A 19549-nucleotide genomic window follows, 5' to 3' on the forward strand; every position below is an offset into this window, starting at 1 on the left:
CATGAAAAATGGAGATCGACGGTCAACCCTCCAAGAGACGGCGACGCAGTCGCAAAGTTCTCTCCGATCGCAAGTTTGAATGCACCTTTGAAGGCTGTGGGAAGAGCTATTCTCGCGCCGAACACCTGAGCCGACATGCACTCAATCATACCCCGAAACAAATTTATCGCTGCGACTTCCCCAACTGTTACCGGTCCTTCGTGCGACAGGACCTCTGCACGCGCCATCGTGAACGTCACACCACCAGCGGTTCCCAGCTCCAGAAACGAGATCATTTCACCGAGAATGACACGAAATTTTCCCCGCCTTCCTCGCCTGCTATTACCGCGTCCGAATACTTTGTTGGCTCGGAGGAGCGCAAACCTTCGGTGACAACATATCCCCTCACCACCGGAGTGGATAGCAATGAGATACCAGTGGGCCAATACTCGGATTTTCCAGCGGCGCTGGACCAGCCTGATAATCTCATCGACCTCGACTCCATGTCCTACCCGATCTTTGGCGGGGAAACATATAACCGATCACCATTCGCCATGGCAGATGATTTTGCAGCGTGGCTATTCAGCGAGCCACTCGCGCCGCTGGGCTATGGAATGGTACCGCTTGTTCAGAATCAGTTCTATATGAATGAGCCTGCATATAGCGACGATAATTTCTGCTCGGTGATTCCACAGCATCCGATGAGCGTGACGAGTATTCTGGACTCGGGGGCACCTCCGGCTGTCATCTCAGAAGCCAAGCGTCAGGAGCTGCTGCACTTGATGTCGACGAGATTCAACGAAGCGGCGTATGCGGCGGGAGCTAAACGCAAAGATGCGCTGATGGACGGGGATTTAAACAATGACCGACATGCTTTGAGCTTGCGCATGATGCAGACGTACATTGGATCCTATTGGTACCACTTCCATGCACAACTTCCAATGTTGCATCAGCCGACATTTAGCGCTGATCGTACCCCGAATTTATTACTACTAGCGATTATAGCGATTGGCGCGGCAACATTGGGTAAAATTCATGGCCAGGCTGCTACTGAAGCAGCGGGTGAATTGGCTAGCTTCATTGCCTGGCATTTACGTTGGGAAATCTTCATGGATGCGGACTTTCGTCCGCCAGCTAAGCTTTGGGTGTTCCAATCTCTGCTATTACTTGAAGTATACGAGAAGCTCTTTTCTACACGTGCATTACATGAACGCGCACATATCCACCACGACACAACACTCACGCTCATGCGTCGAGGTAGTTCGCTCATCGGTAACTTCTCATTTGCTACCCCGGAAGCCAAAGAAGAAGACGAGTCATGGGCAACCTGGATCAAGGCTGAAGCGACTCGGCGCGTGGCATTCGCCGCCTTTGTGTTGGACTCAACGCATGCCACTATGTTCGGCCACTCGGCCAAAATGGTGGCCCATGAATTGCGGCTGCCATTGCCCTGTGATGAGGCGCTGTGGGGTGCAACAAGCGCTGCCGAGGTCGCTCGCGTTCAAGCTAGTCTGCAGTCGCACGGTGTGCGGCCAGTTATGTTCCTCGACGGCCTCAAGCGCACACTAAATGGCCAGCCCGTCCGGACCAACGCGTTTGGGCGCATTGTTATCATGTCGGGTTTGCTGAGCGTCTGCTGGCATCTAAACCAGCGAGACTTGCAGATTAGCTCGCTAGGTGTGGGGCAGACCCTCGGCGGGCGAGATAAGTGGCGGACGGCACTTCTTCGAGCATTCGATAACTGGCGCCGCGACTTCGACGAAGCTCTGGGTCCGTCGACCACATCCGAGTCGCGCAACGTGCTGCATGGGCTGGCCCATATGGGCTCCCATGTCGATATAGCCGATCTACAGATCTTTGCAGGTGCTGGCCGGTTAATGGGCCGGTCTATCACAGCGCGTGACTACGGCGCCGCACGAGAAAAGACCGAGAAATGGGCAACAAAAGCTTCGGCGCGGGATGCCACATTCTACGCTCTCAAGTTCCTAGCTGCCTGTTTCTTAGATCCGGCTACACCCCCAGGGGAATATGCTGCACGCGATGACTATCTCTTAAACCGACCGTGGGTTATGTACTTCGCAGCGCTGGTGGTATGGACCTACGGGTTTGCCCTGGATGGACCCTTGCGTCCTCTCCCTATTCTCATGACGGTGGCCGACCGGGAGCGCGACATGCAGGCTTTTTTGCATCGCATGGGCGAAATCCAGGAACCCAACGAATTGGAGGCCATGAGCGGGCGCAATGGGTGTCTCGGTCTGTTAATGATTCTCCGAGACTCCTTTGCCAAACCGCGGTGGGAGTTGTTAGGAGAGGCGGCGCGGCTGCTGGACAGTTGTATCGCAAAGCTGCAGTCGTAGCATGTATGATGTTGTTTATATACCAAATGATTATGTTTCTATTATATTTTCTGATTTGGGCACTCTTAAAGTATGCAGTATGCATTATTAGTATACAACCCCTGTAGTTAAATAGCGCCATGTAGCGTTGCCCTAACAACCACTGTCGATCCCACACCCAAGTTCCCCCCCGACCTTCACCTCCTAATCCGCATTTTTGTTTCCAATCTCCAATACCCCAATTTCTAAATATCCAACCAAAATGGTGAGTTTCTCAAATTCCTGTTGATGGACTTCCTATTCAAGCGGTCCGCCCCTTCCAAGGTTTCCGCCTATGTAACCATGGAATCACCCCCCCTCGGATCTCCCCCCTCATCTACAACCGTGTCATCAATAGCATTGTCTCTACATCTTCATCATGGCTAATAAACACGATCAGGCCTCTACAAACTACAAGGAAGCGTTCTCGCTCTTCGATCGCCGTGGTACCGGCCGTGTCGCTGGTGACCTCCTCGGTGACTTGCTCCGCGCTTGCGGTCAGAACCCTACGCTGGCTGAGATTGGTGACTTGGAGAAGTCTGTCGGTGGTGACTGTATGTTTTGATTCCGCGACTCAGTTATTGGTTGGTGGATGCGATCGTGTCTCACCATCCATGACAGGGGAATCCCTGGCTAACCCTCCCTCTCTCTCTCTCCCTCTAGTTGACTTCGACTCCTTCCTGAAAGTCCTCAACCGCCCCGGTGGTTTCCGTGAGCCTGGTGAGCCGGAGGAGTACTGTCGTGGATTCCAGGTCTTTGATAAGGATATGACTGGATTTATTGGTGTCGGACAGCTGCGCTACAGTATGTTTTGCCCCGGACAATTTGGATGCGCTCGGAACGGAGGTTGCTAACATTCGGCACAGTTCTCACGAATCTGGGTGAGAAGATGTCTGACGATGAAGTCGATGAGCTGCTCAAGGCTGTTGACACTAGCTCCGGAGAGATTAACTACACGGGTATGCCTGAGCCTAGAGTGGGTTATATATGTGAGATCGCATCTGCTAACTCTCTTCCCAGATCTTGTCCGTACTATCCTCGCCAACTGATACCCCGATATGATTAACGTTCGATATGGAAATGGCTTTGTCTTGAGGGATTGAAATCCGGCGCGTTGGAACCTTCGTCTTGTATGTTTTTATTATCAAATACACTGTATTATTCTGCTTCGGGGTATCGCCTTTCGTAGAATGTAGATATAGATCATATAGATCTACATCTGTACGTAGATTGTACATTTAAATAGCCCACTCCCTCCACTCCCTCTCTCCAACCCCCTCACCCCCCAACTTCTCCGTCTCCACAACAGCCCCAGGAAGAAGATAAACAGCCGGTGGCCGCTCCTCCTCTTCTCCATCTCGTGCCCCCGCTCCGCGATCGCCAGTAGACGCCCAATGCACCCGATCCAAATAATACCCCACCACAACCTTGCACCGCCCACACCTCAAAAGAATCCTCTTCTCAATCCCGTCTTCGCGTCGGATCACCGTCGCCCGTCGGTCCGGGATCGTAGTGGCCAGGAGGAGCGTCGTGTGGTTAGAGGCATGTCTAGCTTCGCGCGATGGCGTTTCTGTTGCCTTGGCTTCTTCTTCGAGATCGGCTTCCACTTCCCCGTCTGTTGAGTTCTTGCGTTCGAGTGGTAAGATCAGCGCTTTGTCTTTGCCTTCGCCGCTGCGTCGGGGAAGTGTGCTTATGTTGCGTGTTGTTGCTAGCAGGAGGTGGTTGCAGAAGCGGCAGTGTTGGGTTTGGATTGGGAGGCGTTGGTCTGTCATTTTGGGAGGTTGGTGCCGTGGTGCCGTGGTTAATTTTTGATTTCGCACTTTTGAGCTGATAGGAATGGAGAGGCTAGAGCTGGTGCGCACAGCCAGATATCGATTATTATGTCGGTGATCCGAGTTGAAAGCTGGGGGTCTTGGTCAGTTTCTTGCGCGGGTTTAGGTCGGGATTATCTTTCCGCTGGGAGGTTACTCAGTAGGCACTTACCGGTGATTGGATGGAGGTATTTAATCCGAGACTCTGTACTGTCTTGTATGCCAAAGTTCTAAAATGCGGAAAAAGAGAGCTGTTGAGTTGCGAATAATTGCAGAATGGCAAGGCGGTGTGCTTATCAGTCTATCAGACATCCACAGGTTTAAGCTTGTTGCTACAATATACATAGCTAGTTCAAGCTAGAATTATTAGCATGCTGATTAGCATTCATGAGAACAAAATATGCATTCGTATAACTCTAATATAATTTAATAAAGATATAGTATAGAGCCGTTCATAGGCTCCGATAGCTCTAAATGCTGCGCACCACTTTATGCCAGGCCCAGGTCCTTATAGAATGCATCGGTTTGAGGCTCACGACCCAAGAATTCGGTCAGAGTCTTCATCTCATCTTGGCTACCACCCTTCTCCAGAACCTGGTAGCGGTAGCGACGGCCAGCGGCCTTGTTCATGGGATCGCTCTTGAAGACGGTGTAGAACATGTCGGTGGAGTAGACTTGGGAGCTGTAGAACAAAATCATTAGTATTTGAACAACATTGAGAACAATCAGATTCAGATAGAATCAACTTATAAACTTACCTCAGGTATCCGTAGTATCCAGCATCGTAACCTCCAATCAAATGTCCGAAGGTTGCCTCGCCGTGGCCCCACTCGCTGCCAGCGCCCTGAACTTCCGGTCCGTCCATCTGGGTAATCTCCTGGCGGAGACGGTTGTATGTCGCAGACAGAGGAAGAGCCTCAATGTCGGCGTGGGTCTTGGGTTCGTGCACAGTCATGTCGAAGATGCCGAAGTGCAGTTGGCGCAGGTTGAACAGAGAGTCGTTGACGTGCTTGGTGCGGATCAGGTTCTCAATCACATCGTCGGGGATGCGCTCTGACGGCTGGCTGGCGGTCTTGCTCTGCTGGGCCTCCTGCCAGCTAGCAAGGTACTCTGGGGAGAGGGTTGAGTAGTGTCGGCTGAGAGAACGCAGTTGCGAGGGTTCCCAGCACCAGTTCTCCAACATCTGGCTGGGTGCCTCGACAAAGTCCCGCACTGTACTGGTACCGTGGAAGCGGGAATAGATGGTTCGAGACACCAGGTCGTGGATACCATGGCCTAGTTCGTGGAAGAGGGTCACGACCTCGTCGTGCTTCAGCAGACTGGGCTTCTTAGGTTGAGGCTTGGTGAAGTTGCACACCAACGCGGTGGCAGGGAATCGGCGGTTACCATCCTTATCAACGAAGCCTGGCTGCAGGTTGAAGTTGGCTGCATGGCCATACTTGCCCTCGCGAGGGAACAGGTCCAAGTACAGGTATCCAACGAACCCACTACCCTCGCCCTCATCGTTCCACACACTGAACACTTGGACATCCTCGTGCCAGACGATGTCATTGCCTTGGCCAGTCGGGGCAATGGCTGCCCGATCCTCGCCAATGATCTCAACAAACTCCAGACCGAACAGCTCCTCGAAAATCTTCAGCATACCATCAATGGTTGTCTGCAAGGGGAACCACTCAGCAATAAGCTGTTGATCCAGCGAGTAGTTCTTTTCGAGCATGAGACGGTCATAGAACCGGTGGTCCCACAGGTAGTAGCGGCCATCGGCCTTGGGGTCCGTGGCGTTCTTCAGATCCAGCAACTTCTGTGTCTCCTTCTTACCGCCAGCGGTCAGTCTGTCCCGAAGATCACCCAAGAACTTGTTAACGGTCTCTGGGGTCTTGGCCATCTTATCCTCGATACGGAAGGCAGCGTGGTTGGGGTAGCCGATCAGACGGGCCGCCTCATCACGGAGCACAATGGATTCCCGGAAAAGTGGCACGTTCTGGTTGCACTTGTTCTCGTTGGCAATCATGACTTGTCGGCGGGTCTCGGGGTCGCTGGCATATTTCATGGTGGGGAAGAGGTCGGGGTATTTGAACGACAGCCAGAGCTTGCCGGCGTTCTCGCCCTCGCCCTTCTTGAGGCCGTCTAGAACGTCCTTAGGCACACCAGCCAGCTGCTCGGGGTTAAACCAAATGCCACCGTTCTCCTCGTTCAAGTTCTTCTGGAATTCAATGCTTAGCTGACTCAGTCGCTTCTTGATCTCCTTGAAGCGGAGTCGCTGAGGGCCAGCGGGCAAGCCAAGTCCATTGCGGACGAAGTCCTTGTGTTCCTTCTCCAACAGACGGCGTGACTCCGGATCGAGAGACTCGTTGCGGCGCAGTACGGCGTCGACCAGACCGAAGACATCCTCACGCATGACCGCCTCGATAAAGAACTCATCCATCAGCTCTTCAGCCTTGGAAGAGGCATCTCGCAGCTTCGAGTCGGTTGACACAGCTTGATAGAAGCCCAGGATGTGTGACTCTAGTCCCATCTGGTTGTCATCTTGGGCAAGGGGACGAATGATGTTGGCAAAGGTTGCGGCTTCGGGTTTGATCTCCGCCACCACCTTGTCCTGGATGGCACGAGAGCTTTTGATCAAGCGTTCGGCATCAGCGACCAGTGACTGCGGGGTTGCGGTAAAGATAGGCGGGGCCTGGGGTGGCGTCCGGAGGTGAGCGGGGGCCATGCTGGAGGTCGTCAATAGTCGTGTTGGTACGTTGGTACGTATGTGGCCCAGCACAGATGAGAGGCGGGCGGGGAGACGGAGGAAGGGCGCCACGATGATGGCTAAGAGGAGGATAAGGAGATGAAAACGAGCGGTGAAAGCAATGATGGGCGGGATTGAATGCGGTGTAAAGTGGGAGGGGACACTTGGAGATATGGAACTTGTCAGGTGATCTGAAGCTGATGAGCTGATGATTGCGGGGACCGATATCTACACTTTCTTGGCGTTTGTTTTCTGCAACGTCTTTATATATCTGGAGTACTTCTATGGGACTCTATAGATGGTGAAAACAGTTACTTGTAGGGCTAGGTGGTCTGTCATAAATTACTGACCTATAGGTGCTTTCTAACAGCTGGCCATAATAAGTAAAAAGTTGATAGAAACCACATCTTGCTATATGCTTTACCTACAAAGTACATCTAGAGCCCCGGAGCAAAGGATTGCTTGGTAATTGTGCCAAGTTTCAAGACAATGCAGACTAACTAGATAGTAGTAGACTAGTATATCAGGCATCTAACAATAGACATGTTGATAGGTGTCCGGAGGACTCCGTACTCCGTGTACTTCGTACGAAGAATTGACATGTGAAGAGGGACTAAGCGCCCCGCACTTTGGCTCAGGTGCATTCTTTTTCAGCTCTCGAACTCAGAGTTCCCAACCTCAAGTCTACAACATCTAACAATCTAGGAAGATTCCAAGTCCAAATACATATATTCATTCAAGGATGAAAATTCGTTTCTAATTCATGATTATCTATGAAGTGCGTCACAGGTCGCTTTTGATCAAACAGGAAACAGATGGGAAAAAAACGCCAACTCCGAGCAACCCACAAATGCAAAAAAACATGTCATCAAGTTCAGTTTAAGCTGCATCTGCAGTGGGGATCGGCTCAGGCATCTTGGTGACCTGCTGACCGGCCCGGATAATCCGCTGGCCTGTCTCATCACGCACATACTCGGAGTTCTCCTTCTGAGCACGCTTCCAGATCTCAACCTCACCACCGCCGCGGATGACTCCGACACGCATGGTGGAAAGCAAGTTGTGAGCACCGTTGGAGTGGTAGTAAACACCACCGTTGAACATGGCCGTCGCATCCTTGCCAAGGCCAGACTTGATCATCGCCTTGCCACCGGGGTGGTCCTTGATGAAGTCGGTAACGTCGTGAACAACACCGGCAATGGAGATCAGGCCACGGCCGTTCTTGGTCTGCTCGACATAGTCATCCCACTCCATAACGGGAAGCTGGTCGAGGGGAGTACCCCAGTCGAGCTTGGCGCGCTTCTGGTCGATCTTCTTCTGCAGCTGCTGGACGCGGCCCTTCTCAATCTCGTTGGAGCGGAACTGCTTCAAGTCGTAGGCGAGGCCGAGCTGCTTGCAGGTCCAGATGGTCCACTTGGTGGGGTCGTACTGGTGCCACTCAATGGCGTTACGGTAGTCGGAGGGGAACTCGTGGTGGAAGTTGTGGTATCCCTCACCGAGAGTGACCAGGGCGGTGATGATGTGATCACGGGGAGAGTTGCGGTCGTCGAAGGGCTGGTCGCCGAGCCAGTGGGCCAGCGAGTTGACGCAGAAGGTAGCCTGTTGCACGAAGAAGATACGCAGAATACCGGCGTACACAAATCCGCCGTACCAGTCACCCCAGCCGAGACCAGAGACCAGCATGGGGACGATGAGGCCCATGGTGAGCACGACCTTGATGTAGTTGCGGTGCTGCCAGACAACAACGGGGTCTTCGTTCAGATCGGTGATGTCAGTGCGGCCAATTCGCTTGGGGTTCTGCTTCATGACCATCCATCCCAGGTGTGAGTACAGCAAACCCTTACGAACGGAGTAAGGGTCCTTGTCGGTGTCGGTGTAACGGTGGTGAGCACGGTGGTCACGAGCCCACCAGCGGATGGAGCCCTCGACGGCACCGCCGCCGACCAGAGCGAGCCAGATACGCAGAGGCAAAGTGGCGGAATAAGAACAGTGGGCCCAGAGGCGATGGTATCCTGAAAATGGAGTCAGCTCGTGTTCTTGGGCGTTTAGTTCTCAATTCTGAATTACTTACCAGCTGTGATTCCCAGTCCAGTGAAGAAGTAGTAGATGACTGCCCAGATGGCGGTCTTCAGCTGCAGAGGTACCCAGAAAGCCTGGATACAGCCCGCAATGGGAATGCCGATGATGAAAGTGACGTTGAGCCAGTTGACGTGCTTGTACCAGTTCTGGCGAGTCATCTGAGTATCGGCAATGTGCACCTTCTTGGTGTCAGCTGCCCGAGGGCGTGAAGCATCCGGCTTGGACGACATGATGGGTGTGTTGAAGGTTGGAAGTTCAATCGAGGAGGACCAAAGGGTTTTTTTATACTTGGGCCCACTTGGGACCAACGTTGGGGAGCCGGGGCACTGCCGGGGGCACTGATCGCCAACGTATATGGGGAAGATAGGCTAAAAGACGAATCAAATGAAAGCAAAGATTGAGTGTCACAAGATCCCGAGGCGAAAAAAGAGACAGAAGAAGAAAATAATCGCCTTATAAGCTTGCGCTGGTAGACTTTTGCGCTTCCCTTTGATCGGGAGTGGCGTGCCTCATCGCTTTCCGGCGAATGTTGGGTCCAGCCAGCCCCAACGCTTTGGTGCCTCAGGCAGTCAGTGGCCAAGCACCCAATCAACGCTCGATGGCAAATATGTTTATGTCAGCATCTTTCCCAGCAGACCCTGGGGTCCATCTAGGGCTGGGCCGGGTTCCACGGAGTGGATGTTACTTCAAAGGGTTATATTTTGATCCTCGGGATTTCTAGGGATAGAAGGAGATCAGCGTTCCTTACAGGTTACATTTCTGAACGGTTTTCCCGAGCCCCCCGTCCGGGGCCCCTTCTCTGAATAATGGCCGGATATGACGACGTCCAGATAAAGTACGATGTACACCGGAATGTGTGAAATAACGTACTTGCCCAGAATCTTATCGACTCCTGAGTCAGACGGCCTTCTATCTCTCTGTACAGTTTCTCTAAAAAAATAATTACAATCTCCATTCCTGGCATCTTTGATCTTATCGGCGATGTAAAATCCAGCTATGGTTTAGGTAATTCGGAAAGCCAACGGCACGTCCAACCGCTCGGAGGAGGCGATGACACTTTCGAGACAGGCGTACTGTTCAAATGCACGATGTCCACTGGTCTTGCCCGTGGCTACTATTTCTTCAAGCACCTTGGACAGGCGGCCTCGTTGATAGGGAATTGGATGCCCGGAAATGGGTGTCACCTCTGGTCTGTCTTCTTGAGTTCCCTTGATCGAAAGTTTCGGGCGAAGAGCCTCCATGTTGAATGGTTTCGCTAACTCTAAGAATTCCAGCAAATCAAATGCCACTCTTTCGTCCGATTCGCCGCTATCTTCCCCCAGGACCTGGTCGTCCTCCGGCGGTTTGTTCTTTTTGGGGGAGACAAAAATTGCCAAAAACTGCACATCTTGATCAACGTCCTGATTCAAGAATTCCTCAAGACATCGATATTCTGAGTCGTCGGTGGAACAGGCCAATAAATAACCATCGACCAAGCGATACAGGAAGATTAGCCACACAGAAACTATAGCTTTCGGGGCTGGGATGGTTACGAAATTCTCGGTGTCAGTTATGGTGTGTATCGGCTCCATGGGCACCATCTCTCCGGGGGTCCGTCCCTCATGTAAAAGCTGCTGTACAAACTTGAAGCTTTTGACTTGAGTAGCAACAAGGAGTAAGTTTGGACCTGAAGTCGAGTTCTGCTGCCTCAAGTAGCCCATCAATTCCGGCGAGAGAAACTGGCGTAAACCACGGTACACAACTTCACATAAAAAGTCGGGAGAATGGTTTGAATCCCTTGATGTGAACCATTGGCGACCGACGCGGTGCAAATTGCGCCCCCAAATGTGACCTTTGGGCTCTGGGAACTCATTTGCGGGGCGGAGATGTGTGCTTGATTCTGCCGTTTGGGTGTGATGCTGAACGATATGACTGGCCTCCTCGAGAAAACCCGACGGCATGTCGTATCCGTCGTTATAATGAGCAGCCCACATCACGTCAAAAAGACTATCAAAGGCCAATCTTAAAGCTCCACTTTCTCTCCATACTTCCGGTCGGATATCGTGCAGTGTGAATCGCGCAAATTTGAATTCTGCAAGTAGCAATCGAGATATCCCTGAGTAAACATCAAAGTCTGGCAGACGAGCTCGCATTTGCACTTCTCGGGTGTTCACAATATAGTCGCGGACACTGCGGTGGAGAAACTGCACTTCATAACTGAAGTAATTGTGCCCGTCCCTTGGATGGCTGCGCTTTCGGGTCATCTCTAGCAGGCCTCGAGAAAGGCGGTCCAACACACACGAGGTACGCTCAAGTCGCTCATTGATTTCGGTCTCTGTGCATGGTCGCATCTGTAGTTCATGTGGAAAGCCCAAATCGTCAAGGTCCTCGAGCCATGAATATGCTATCGCATTCTGGACTACTGGTTGCCACGGGCAGAAATTGGCAGTCGTTAAGAGAAACAATTGATCTGAGAGAAGCTGATCGTCTGGATCGATAGAGCCAAGGATCTGGTCAAGCAGCTCATCCAACCCCTTGGGTATCAAGTGAAGCTTCCTTTTCAAGTCTTTCTCGCTGCCCTGGTACCCTACACTTTTCAACAGGGAGCGCATAGCCAGCCTTGCCCATAGAAATACCCCGTCAGACGCCTCCACAACCTCAGTCACCAAGTCTTTATAAACGTCATTGACGCGATCGAAGTTGGGGTCCTTTTCAAACATGTCCCCCACACTGAAATTGAAAATATCCTCCCGAGTGAGCTCGTGAATACTAATTTGATGGTTTAAGTTGTTCGCGAATGACTGGATAAAGGGGATATGAGGGCGACTGCTGACACAAAGCTTGACATTCTCCGCTTGTGCTGTCCAAGACTTGAGATCTTGAGAAAGCCGCCAGTGGTCGAGCTCGTCACCCTCAAACTCGTCCAGATCATCAATAAAGAAACAGAAATAGCTTTTCGAAGAGCTTGCTTCCTGGATCAGTTGATTAAACGCTTCCTTGACTTCATCAAAACAAATCGGAGCTAGTCCAGAATTAGAACTCTGCCAGAACTCAGGGAAGAGCTGAGGCATTATATTCGGGATTTGTCTGCATGTTTCAAACAGCAGACTTCGATACAGGCCCTCGAGAGACATCTGTGCCTTATCTCCTGAATTCCAGAAGAAGAATCGAACAAAAATCAAGGGTCGACCCCCAGCCCAACTTTCTAATTCTTTCTTGACCCGAGACGACCTGGCAAGAAACTTCATTAAAGTGGATTTCCCAGATCCTGCCTTGCCCGATATGTGGAAGATGTGACCACCAGAGTTGAGCCAGGTGAGAAACTTCTCTCGAGTATATATTCGCAAGGCTTCCTGCTTCTTCCGCTCTTGCTCATAATCCTCCCTCTTTATCATAGTCTCAATTTCTCCTGACTCGATAGAAGAGCCATTCTGATCATCTGCCGATTGATATTCTTCGTCGACCATCCACTCGAAGGTCCCACTTTTGACATTTTCAATGTTGTTCTCGCGGATGTACATGGATGTAAAAGCCAAGCGCTTTAGAAGCTTGTTTTGTCGTGATATTGAAGTCGTCACGGCCTGGAATTTGGACAATGAAGAGCCCAATTCCGCCAAGGGTCCCTCTTTGGAACCGTATGCTGCATCTTGTGCTGGAGCCGACTGAAGGGAATCCACAAGTGTCGAAATAGTCTGGTGTAAACTCGTCTAGCCGGGACGTGGTCTGGTTTCGAAGTGCCTTGCCCTCACTTCGAAGGGACTCTAGCTGGTCATTGACTAAATGCCTCTGCTCATCGGTTTTCTGACTAGCTTCCTCTCAGTATCTCCTGCCCTTAATAATTTCACCCAAGGACGAACCTGAACATGACTTGCAATCGAATCAAAATCTGAGATTGATACCCATTCAATCGTCGCTCGATGGAATCAATCTCCTTCTCCTTCCGCGTGCTGTGCCACTTCACAACCAGGCCCTCCCATTTCGAGTTCTTATTTCCCACTTTCAAACGTCGGAGAATTTGATAGAGCTCCCCTGGCAATGCATGGCAGTTTGCAGCCACAGCGCAGAGTTGCTTTTCGTTTTCAGTCCGGGCGGGGATGTCTGTGACCAAATCTCGTGTGACAACATTCAAATCTTCTACCAAAACACTCAGGCGTTCGTTCTCGGGAGTCATTCCATTTGGGGTAGAAAGGACCTTATTAACCCCGGAAATGACTTTATAGGAAAAGTCAATGAACGTAAGGATTGTTACCAGCAAGGCCGATGGCTGTGAGAGGGTCCATGGGGCCCGATCCTAGTGGTGGGATAAGATAAATTGAACAGTACAATGATTGGAAAACACGAGATTATTGTATGTGCAAGACAGGTAGAAGGCCTTCCCTATGGATGTTGCTAAACCCTCTTGGGGGCTGTTACCCCTCAATTTCAGCCGCTCCATGTAGCCTCGCCTATTGGGCATAAGCTACATATACATATCCATGGATGTATAGTAGATGACTTTACTATATATAATTAGGGGGTTACACACAAAAGATACATTTCTTAAGCCTTTATTCATAGCGCACAATTTGGAGACGAAAGATATCAATTACGGCGGTTTGGCCGAGTAGTCTAAGGCGATGGACTAGAACTTTCTTGACATCTTTCTTAGATCAAGACCTTCCTTTATCAATTCCGTTCGTGGGTGCATTCGAATCCTGCAGCCATCGTTAGCCCTTTGCTTAAACTAGATAAAACCTTGCTGTAGGTGACTTCTTCAGTAGAAAACTACATGCAACACATATAGTAGTGTAGGTAGTGACTAGTTTTTAATAATAAGAAATGATGCTGTGCAGAGGAAGAGATGATGATGATATATCATAGCCATCTGTCAAGCTTAACATTGCTAAAAGACAAGAAAATAGAGTCGCAGATGAAGCCCCATTGAATGCTAGTGGGGATATACTTTCTAAGGTTTCTGGAAAGACGCGGGATTTCCGACCCTAAAGTATACCGACGTTACCTAGTACCTACCTACATAGGTAGTACGCGCCTAACCATTATCTCCATGCAGGTATGACCGCGGGAACAAGTCGACCGTCGAGACAATCGTAACGTCTGATCCTATATGATCGCCACAAAGTATCGAATATCACAGTATCTAATGACCTAATGGCGGTTTGATAAGGGCGTGAATCTGATGTGAGGTCGGAGTGTTCCACCTCCCATATTGTCCACGGCACCCTCCGACTATCAGATCTCGGATAAACCCTACCTAGGTAAGATAGCAGAGAACGTTCGATCGTTTCCGGGTTGTGGAGGCGGGATACATGCATTTGGTACATAGGAGACTGCCGGTATAATGCTTTACCAATGAGGTGTCTTGCATTGGCTCCGCTATCCATCTAAATCTATGTGAATCCATATGGGATACACAACTCTGACAGTCTCGAAACACATAATATGGGGGAAGTCGGGAACATGGCTAGGTAAACAGAGCAGTGGACCCCCTGGTATATCCTTATCTTTTCTCCACTTGGATAAATTGATCCTCTTCTATAATTGGCCCAACTCCCACTCGGGTCTAGATAAGGCGGGGGAACTAACCAGACATAGACAAGCGGCCACCAGGTTATGCGATGCTCTTGCTAATTGCCCTTTTTGCCCTTTGATCTCTCTAATTGCCTATTTGTCCGATAACAGACTGCCCAGAGTGTCCACTGTGGATTCGTTTTGGTTTTAGTCATCTCCCCCGAATCTGTCCACAGGTGGGCTGGAATTTTAGAGTTACCGAAGTTCGGGGTTTTTTTTTTTTTTTTTTTTTTGCAAATCTTTAAATATAAACCCGACGTCTGTCCCTGATAGTTCAATATCTATATTCATTATATTGGACATTCAAGATGGACGGTCCAGATCAGATTGGCCCCGATCATACGCCCAAGCGCACAATTAGCGACAAATTCCGATATGCCGTTAAGACTTTCACTACACGGTATGACTTCAAATGCTGCCTTGTGGAGGGGACCTTGACTTACAATCAACAGAGAGGGCCTACTAGGCGACTACGACTATGGATACCTTTTTATCCCACGACTACCGTTCACAAAGCGAGCTCGGAAATCTGCCCCGTTCTTCGGTCTCGATGATCGCGTGCCAGTCGTTCTCGCATTGATTCTGGGGTTGCAGCATGCTCTTGCAATGCTGGCTGGTGGTGAGTACCAGAGGTACCTACAGAATATACAAGCAAATTCTAAAGAGAACCAGTGATTTCACCACCCATTTTGCTCGGCGGCTCAGGTGGGGCCCACTTCGGTGATGAGCTCTACCAGTATCTAGTTTCGACTTCGTTGATCGTCTCAGGCCTGTTGAGTGCTGTTCAAATGTTCAGGTTCCATATCAAGGGAACAAAATACTATATCGGAACGGGTCTACTGTCAGTCGTTGGTAAGAGCTTCCCCCTCTACATGTATTCCTCAGAAACCCAGCTTCTGATGCTAATTGGTTCAAACAGGTACATCTTTCTCAACAATCACAGTCGCTCAAGGCGCCTTCGCCCAAATGTATAAATCGGGATACTGTCCCTCCCTCGAAGATGGAACTCGGCTCCCTTGTCCAAAAGGCTACGGCGCACTCCTTGGCACATCATGTCTCTGCTCCCTCCTCGAAATTGGCATGTCCTTCATGAGCAGCAAGATTCTTGCCCGCGTCTTCCCCCCACTCGTCACTGGTCCAACCGTTCTTCTGATCGGTGCTTCGCTCATCAAGTCCGCTATGCAGGATTGGGCCGGTGGCTCATCCTGTGGTGCTGACCCCTCTGCCCGCGCAATGTGCCCCAGCGCCAGCGCCCCGCACCCTCTACCCTGGGGAAGCCCCGAATTCATTGGACTGGGATTCCTGGTTTTCGTGACGATTATCATCTGCGAGCGATGGGGTCCTCCCATTCTTAAGAGTTGCTCCGTCATTGTTGGCTTGTTGGTTGGCTCGATTGTCGCTGCCGCGTGCAACTACTTCGATTCTTCCGGTATCGCTGCTGCACCAGTGGCTTCTTTCGCTTGGGTCCACACTTTCCCGCTGTCCGTGTACCCCCCGCTCATCCTGCCGTTGCTCGCGTTATACATCGTTATCATGATGGAGTCTATTGGTGATATCACGGCGACGTGTGATGTCTCCCGACTCCAGGTCGAGGGTGGTACCTTCGATTCCCGAATTCAAGGCGGAGTCTTGGGTAACGGCATCACCTGTCTCTTGGCCGGCTTGATGACCATTAGCCCTATGTCCGTCTTCGCGCAGAACAACGGTGTGATTGCGCTGACGAAATGCGCTAACCGCACCGCTGGCTACTGCTGTTGCTTCTTCTTGGTTATCATGGGCATTTTCTCCAAGTTCGCCGCTGCGCTGGTTGCAATCCCCAGCTCCGTCCTTGGTGGTATGACTGCTTTCCTCTTCAGTTCCGTGGCAGTCAGTGGTCTGCGCATCATTGGGTCTGTCGATCCCACTCGTCGCAACCGGTTCATTCTCACGGCTAGCTTCTCAATTGGAATGGGTGTTACACTCCTGCCGGAATGGTTCTCTTACTTCTTCACCTACTCGGGTGACAACCATGCTCTAGAAGGCTTGATCAATGCTGTCGATCTGGTCATGGAGAACGGATTCGCTATCTGTGCGCTTCTCGGTATCTTCCTTAACCTCTTCATTCCCGACGAGCCCGATGATGTTCCTCCCATCTTTGAGTCGACCGACTCTGATGACGGCCGTGCACAGATTAGTGGTCCTGAGCAGTCGTCACCGGCTATTAAGAGTGCTTGATCTTGGGGGCCTTGTACAGTTCTGTTATATATGGAGTTTGCGTGGGGCTAGCTTTGCCCTTTTTAGCGATTTTTTAATACCTATATTGCAATTTTATGTTGATATTCCCTTGCGATATCTTTCCTGCACTCTATAAATAAGGACTAGCAACCTCTCGGTGCATCCCACCCAATAACAACAGCGCAAAGTTATATTTCCTGTTCAAATGAGGTTACTTTTTTGATTGGTAAACTCCTCTTATGTCGGATTCTGTTATTATGTATTGAGTTCCTCCAGGGCTGTCCTAACAACATCACCCATGATGCCGAGTGCTTTGAATGTATGTAATCCCAACTCATATCTATTGCCATGTCAAGAGGAAACCCGCGACTTGACGACCGGACGAGGCTGCTCATTAACACTAGCCGTCGCGCTATGCTCATTCCCAAACCCAAAGCAATCCTTCTCCAACTCCCCAATACCACAGTGCACAAACCCTTCGTCAACAAGTATCCGCAGCACCGTGAGTATCCACACGCGACAAGTGATCCCCGGAATCGAGTTAAGAGACTCATCGTAGCTCCGCATGACCTCATCCACACGCTCGTGCGCCGATGGAGGAATCGTTGCGATCTGAATTATCACGCATAGGAAATTCTCTGTGAAGATCCCCGTTGTAGTCTCATGTCCGGCAATCCACCCGCCGCCGATGCCTCGTGCATGATATTTGGCTCCTCCGGGTGTGGAGCTGGTGCCTTTGTGGAGATAGAAGGCTCAGTGGAAGTCGTTTGGGAGGGGTGGGTCCGAGCGGATATAGAGGCTGATGTGGAGGGTGTTTGGAGGGAGTCCTGCAAGGATCTCGGATTGTTTCTTTTTGATGTCTGCGGATTTTTGTCTTGCTTCGGTACGGGAGATTGGCTCTGTCATTTTGACAAATAGCGAATAGAGCGAGGATCAATGAAGTAAATGGATATGAGGGATGAGGTGGTAGGGACAACTGCCAAGGATTGACAACAAAGCATGGAATATTGTACGGGGGTGATGGTTGTTACGATGGATAACTGCAAACAACTACGTAGTATACAGCCAAAGTGACTTAACTCGATCTGCTCAATCAAGCAGAGTAGCTAACCGTGGAATGGCTGGTCTACCCACTACCTAGAGATCCATGACAGGAGACCTCCTTCCAGGGCTGGATCCTTGCCCAAAATAGGAAGCATTGATGCCTGAAGCTTCCCCGGCTTCTGCCTGAAGATCATAGCACATACATAGTTAAAATATCTCTTTTCAGCAGTTGATCTAGAATACAACTTTGACAATATATAGTACAGAGTGATACATACTACTTTTGTGGAACTTGTCTACACTCCCTCAACCTTCTCCCCAGGAGCTAACATCTTAATATACTGGTGCTCACCGGTCTCAAGTACCTCCACGGAATCCCCAACCCTCAAGACAAACTCCTCCTTTGCAGGAACAAGCTGCATCCCCAAACACGCATTGGTCCGATCCCCATCATCAATCCGCCGATACGACTTCAGCGTCCGATCCGGCTCAGCCTTATGTCTATCCCCAGAAAGAGGATCAACATTAGGAAGTCGGCACCGAACAGTCCGACAAGAAGCGTGGATCTCCGTGCCGCCAATAGCAACCCGCTTCCAGTAATCTTCCTCAAAAGCAGACGGGCCTTGGACGATGATGTTTGCACGGAAGCGGCGGATGCTCAGTCGGGGGATTGCGTAGGCGCAGCGTGCTGCTACGTCCCGGTGACTGGAGATGCTGAGCAGGTGGATTGGATACGCGTCTGCAAAGGCTGTGTTTGGCTGGAAGCCCAGGTCTGCTTTGCGCGGCGCGTTGCGGAAGATCTGCCGTGAATGGGGTGCACTGGCGCGGAAGAGGGTCAGGGTGCTTTTTGATGGGTCGGATCCTAGATATGCGTGTAACGATGCTGGAAGCAGTCTGCCGTAGTCATAAGCTAGAGGCTTGTCTTTCCAGATCTTGACTGCGACCAGTGGGAACTTGGAGTCCGCGGGTGGAAGCAGCGGGGCTTGGAACGTCTGTTGGCTTTTGAGCAATTTGAGTGCCATGCCCACCTTGATGGGCAGGCCCTTCCATCCTGCTGGCGGCATTCGTGGATACGATATCAACAGCACACCCTGCGACTTGACTTCCGGCAGGTCTGCATCATAATCTGAGGCAGACGGGTCAGGAACCCAGATCTCGGGATGGATCAAGGCTAAGCGGTTGAAGCCTGCATTACGCAGGGTGCGAATGTTCCATTCGTCATTGTTATACTCCGCAAAAACGAATTGTCTATCAAATTCAAGCCCGGTTTGTACGACGTTCGAGACTTGCAGCTCGACCGCTCCGCAGGATTTGAGCGGGTAGCTGAACAGTGCTTTTACGCGCCAGGATGGGCGGCCATGATCATCTTGATCGCTGGGTTGACCCTGGCTGTACTTTGAGTCGAATTCATCGTGCAGGTTGCTTTGGCCTGGCGGCAGTCCTAGGCGGCGACATCCTTTGGGATTGATTGGAGTTTTCAATGTCTTCAGTGTTTTTAGAACAAGAACAAGCACAGACAGAAATAATAGGATGATCGAATTCGGGAGAATACCTCCCCCGAGGGAATTGTCGACATTGGACATTGGTGAAGTATGTAGGACTCGAGATCGAGATCGAGATCGGGAAGGGGAAAAAAAAAGCGCACTCTCGGATATCCGACCCGTCAACATCCCACTGCCCTGTCCAGGTGCTTTATGATGGCATTTTATGTGTCATTTTTAGGATGAGATTGAATACAGCATTAGAGCGTGAATTTATTTTCTTATTTTTCT

The 19549-nt window shown here is 50.7% G+C and overlaps 10 protein-coding genes across 10 annotated transcripts; 4 read left to right on the forward strand and 6 right to left on the reverse strand.

Moving 5' to 3' along the window:
* Positions 1-8: 8 nt before the first annotated feature.
* Positions 9-2336, forward strand: N7455_005982 (putative C2H2 finger domain protein; the record flags this gene model as incomplete). The annotated part of the gene is made up of 1 exon (XM_040956641.2): positions 9-2336. The coding sequence occupies one exon, from the start codon at positions 9-11 to the stop codon at positions 2334-2336; it is 2328 nt and encodes a 775-aa protein (XP_040812977.1).
* Positions 2337-2577: 241 nt separating this feature from the next.
* On the forward strand, positions 2578-3403 carry N7455_005983 (uncharacterized protein; the record flags this gene model as incomplete). Its single annotated transcript, XM_040956562.2, has 5 exons — positions 2578-2580; positions 2755-2908; positions 3018-3158; positions 3221-3313; positions 3375-3403. 5 exons carry the CDS (start codon positions 2578-2580, stop codon positions 3401-3403), a joined length of 420 nt encoding a protein of 139 aa, XP_040812913.2.
* A 189-nt stretch (positions 3404-3592) lies between these two features.
* N7455_005984 (uncharacterized protein) lies at positions 3593-4126 on the reverse strand (the record flags this gene model as incomplete). The annotated part of the gene is made up of 1 exon (XM_040956693.2): positions 3593-4126. The coding sequence occupies one exon, from the start codon at positions 4124-4126 to the stop codon at positions 3593-3595; it is 534 nt and encodes a 177-aa protein (XP_040812903.2).
* Positions 4127-4549: 423 nt separating this feature from the next.
* On the reverse strand, positions 4550-7333 carry N7455_005985 (M3 family metallopeptidase; the record flags this gene model as incomplete). The annotated part of the gene is made up of 3 exons (XM_065605165.1): positions 4550-4847; positions 4924-7124; positions 7325-7333. 3 exons carry the CDS (start codon positions 7331-7333, stop codon positions 4655-4657), a joined length of 2403 nt encoding a protein of 800 aa, XP_065462065.1. The 3' UTR covers positions 4550-4654.
* Positions 7334-7623: 290 nt separating this feature from the next.
* Positions 7624-9462, reverse strand: N7455_005986 (stearoyl-CoA 9-desaturase sdeA). The gene is made up of 2 exons (XM_040956677.2): positions 8965-9462; positions 7624-8905 (listed from the first exon to the last, which is right to left on the reverse strand). The coding sequence occupies exons 1-2, from the start codon at positions 9200-9202 to the stop codon at positions 7776-7778; spliced, it is 1368 nt and encodes a 455-aa protein (XP_040812949.2). The 5' UTR covers positions 9203-9462; the 3' UTR covers positions 7624-7775.
* A 511-nt stretch (positions 9463-9973) lies between these two features.
* N7455_005987 (uncharacterized protein) lies at positions 9974-12472 on the reverse strand (the record flags this gene model as incomplete). The annotated part of the gene is made up of 1 exon (XM_040956523.2): positions 9974-12472. The coding sequence occupies one exon, from the start codon at positions 12470-12472 to the stop codon at positions 9974-9976; it is 2499 nt and encodes an 832-aa protein (XP_040813016.2).
* A 320-nt stretch (positions 12473-12792) lies between these two features.
* On the reverse strand, positions 12793-13122 carry N7455_005988 (uncharacterized protein; the record flags this gene model as incomplete). The annotated part of the gene is made up of 1 exon (XM_065605166.1): positions 12793-13122. One exon carries the CDS (start codon positions 13120-13122, stop codon positions 12793-12795), a length of 330 nt encoding a protein of 109 aa, XP_065462066.1.
* Positions 13123-14827: 1705 nt separating this feature from the next.
* Positions 14828-16733, forward strand: N7455_005989 (nucleobase:cation symporter-2 family protein; the record flags this gene model as incomplete). The annotated part of the gene is made up of 4 exons (XM_040956668.2): positions 14828-14919; positions 14972-15138; positions 15192-15371; positions 15439-16733. 4 exons carry the CDS (start codon positions 14828-14830, stop codon positions 16731-16733), a joined length of 1734 nt encoding a protein of 577 aa, XP_040812955.1.
* Positions 16734-17081: 348 nt separating this feature from the next.
* On the forward strand, positions 17082-17363 carry N7455_005990 (uncharacterized protein; the record flags this gene model as incomplete). The annotated part of the gene is made up of 1 exon (XM_065605167.1): positions 17082-17363. One exon carries the CDS (start codon positions 17082-17084, stop codon positions 17361-17363), a length of 282 nt encoding a protein of 93 aa, XP_065462067.1.
* A 710-nt stretch (positions 17364-18073) lies between these two features.
* Positions 18074-19360, reverse strand: N7455_005991 (MOSC domain protein; the record flags this gene model as incomplete). The annotated part of the gene is made up of 1 exon (XM_040956551.2): positions 18074-19360. The coding sequence occupies one exon, from the start codon at positions 19358-19360 to the stop codon at positions 18074-18076; it is 1287 nt and encodes a 428-aa protein (XP_040812988.2).
* Between the last annotated feature and the right edge of the window lie 189 nt (positions 19361-19549).

Source organism: Penicillium solitum, assembly GCF_028829755.1.
Source record: "Penicillium solitum strain IBT 25940 chromosome Unknown utg000003l_segment0_segment0, whole genome shotgun sequence".
Taxonomy (NCBI): Eukaryota; Fungi; Ascomycota; class Eurotiomycetes; order Eurotiales; family Aspergillaceae; genus Penicillium; species Penicillium solitum.

Bases quoted from the DNA above. Each gene is read 5' to 3' on its own strand.
- N7455_005986 (XM_040956677.2), bottom strand. From the start codon at position 9,202: ATGTCGTCCAAGCCGGATGCTTCACGCCCTCGGGCAGCTGACACCAAG. The intron at 8,906-8,964 runs GTAAGTAATTCA...CTCCATTTTCAG, and splicing joins TGGACTGGGAATCACAGCTG to GATACCATCGCCTCTGGGCC.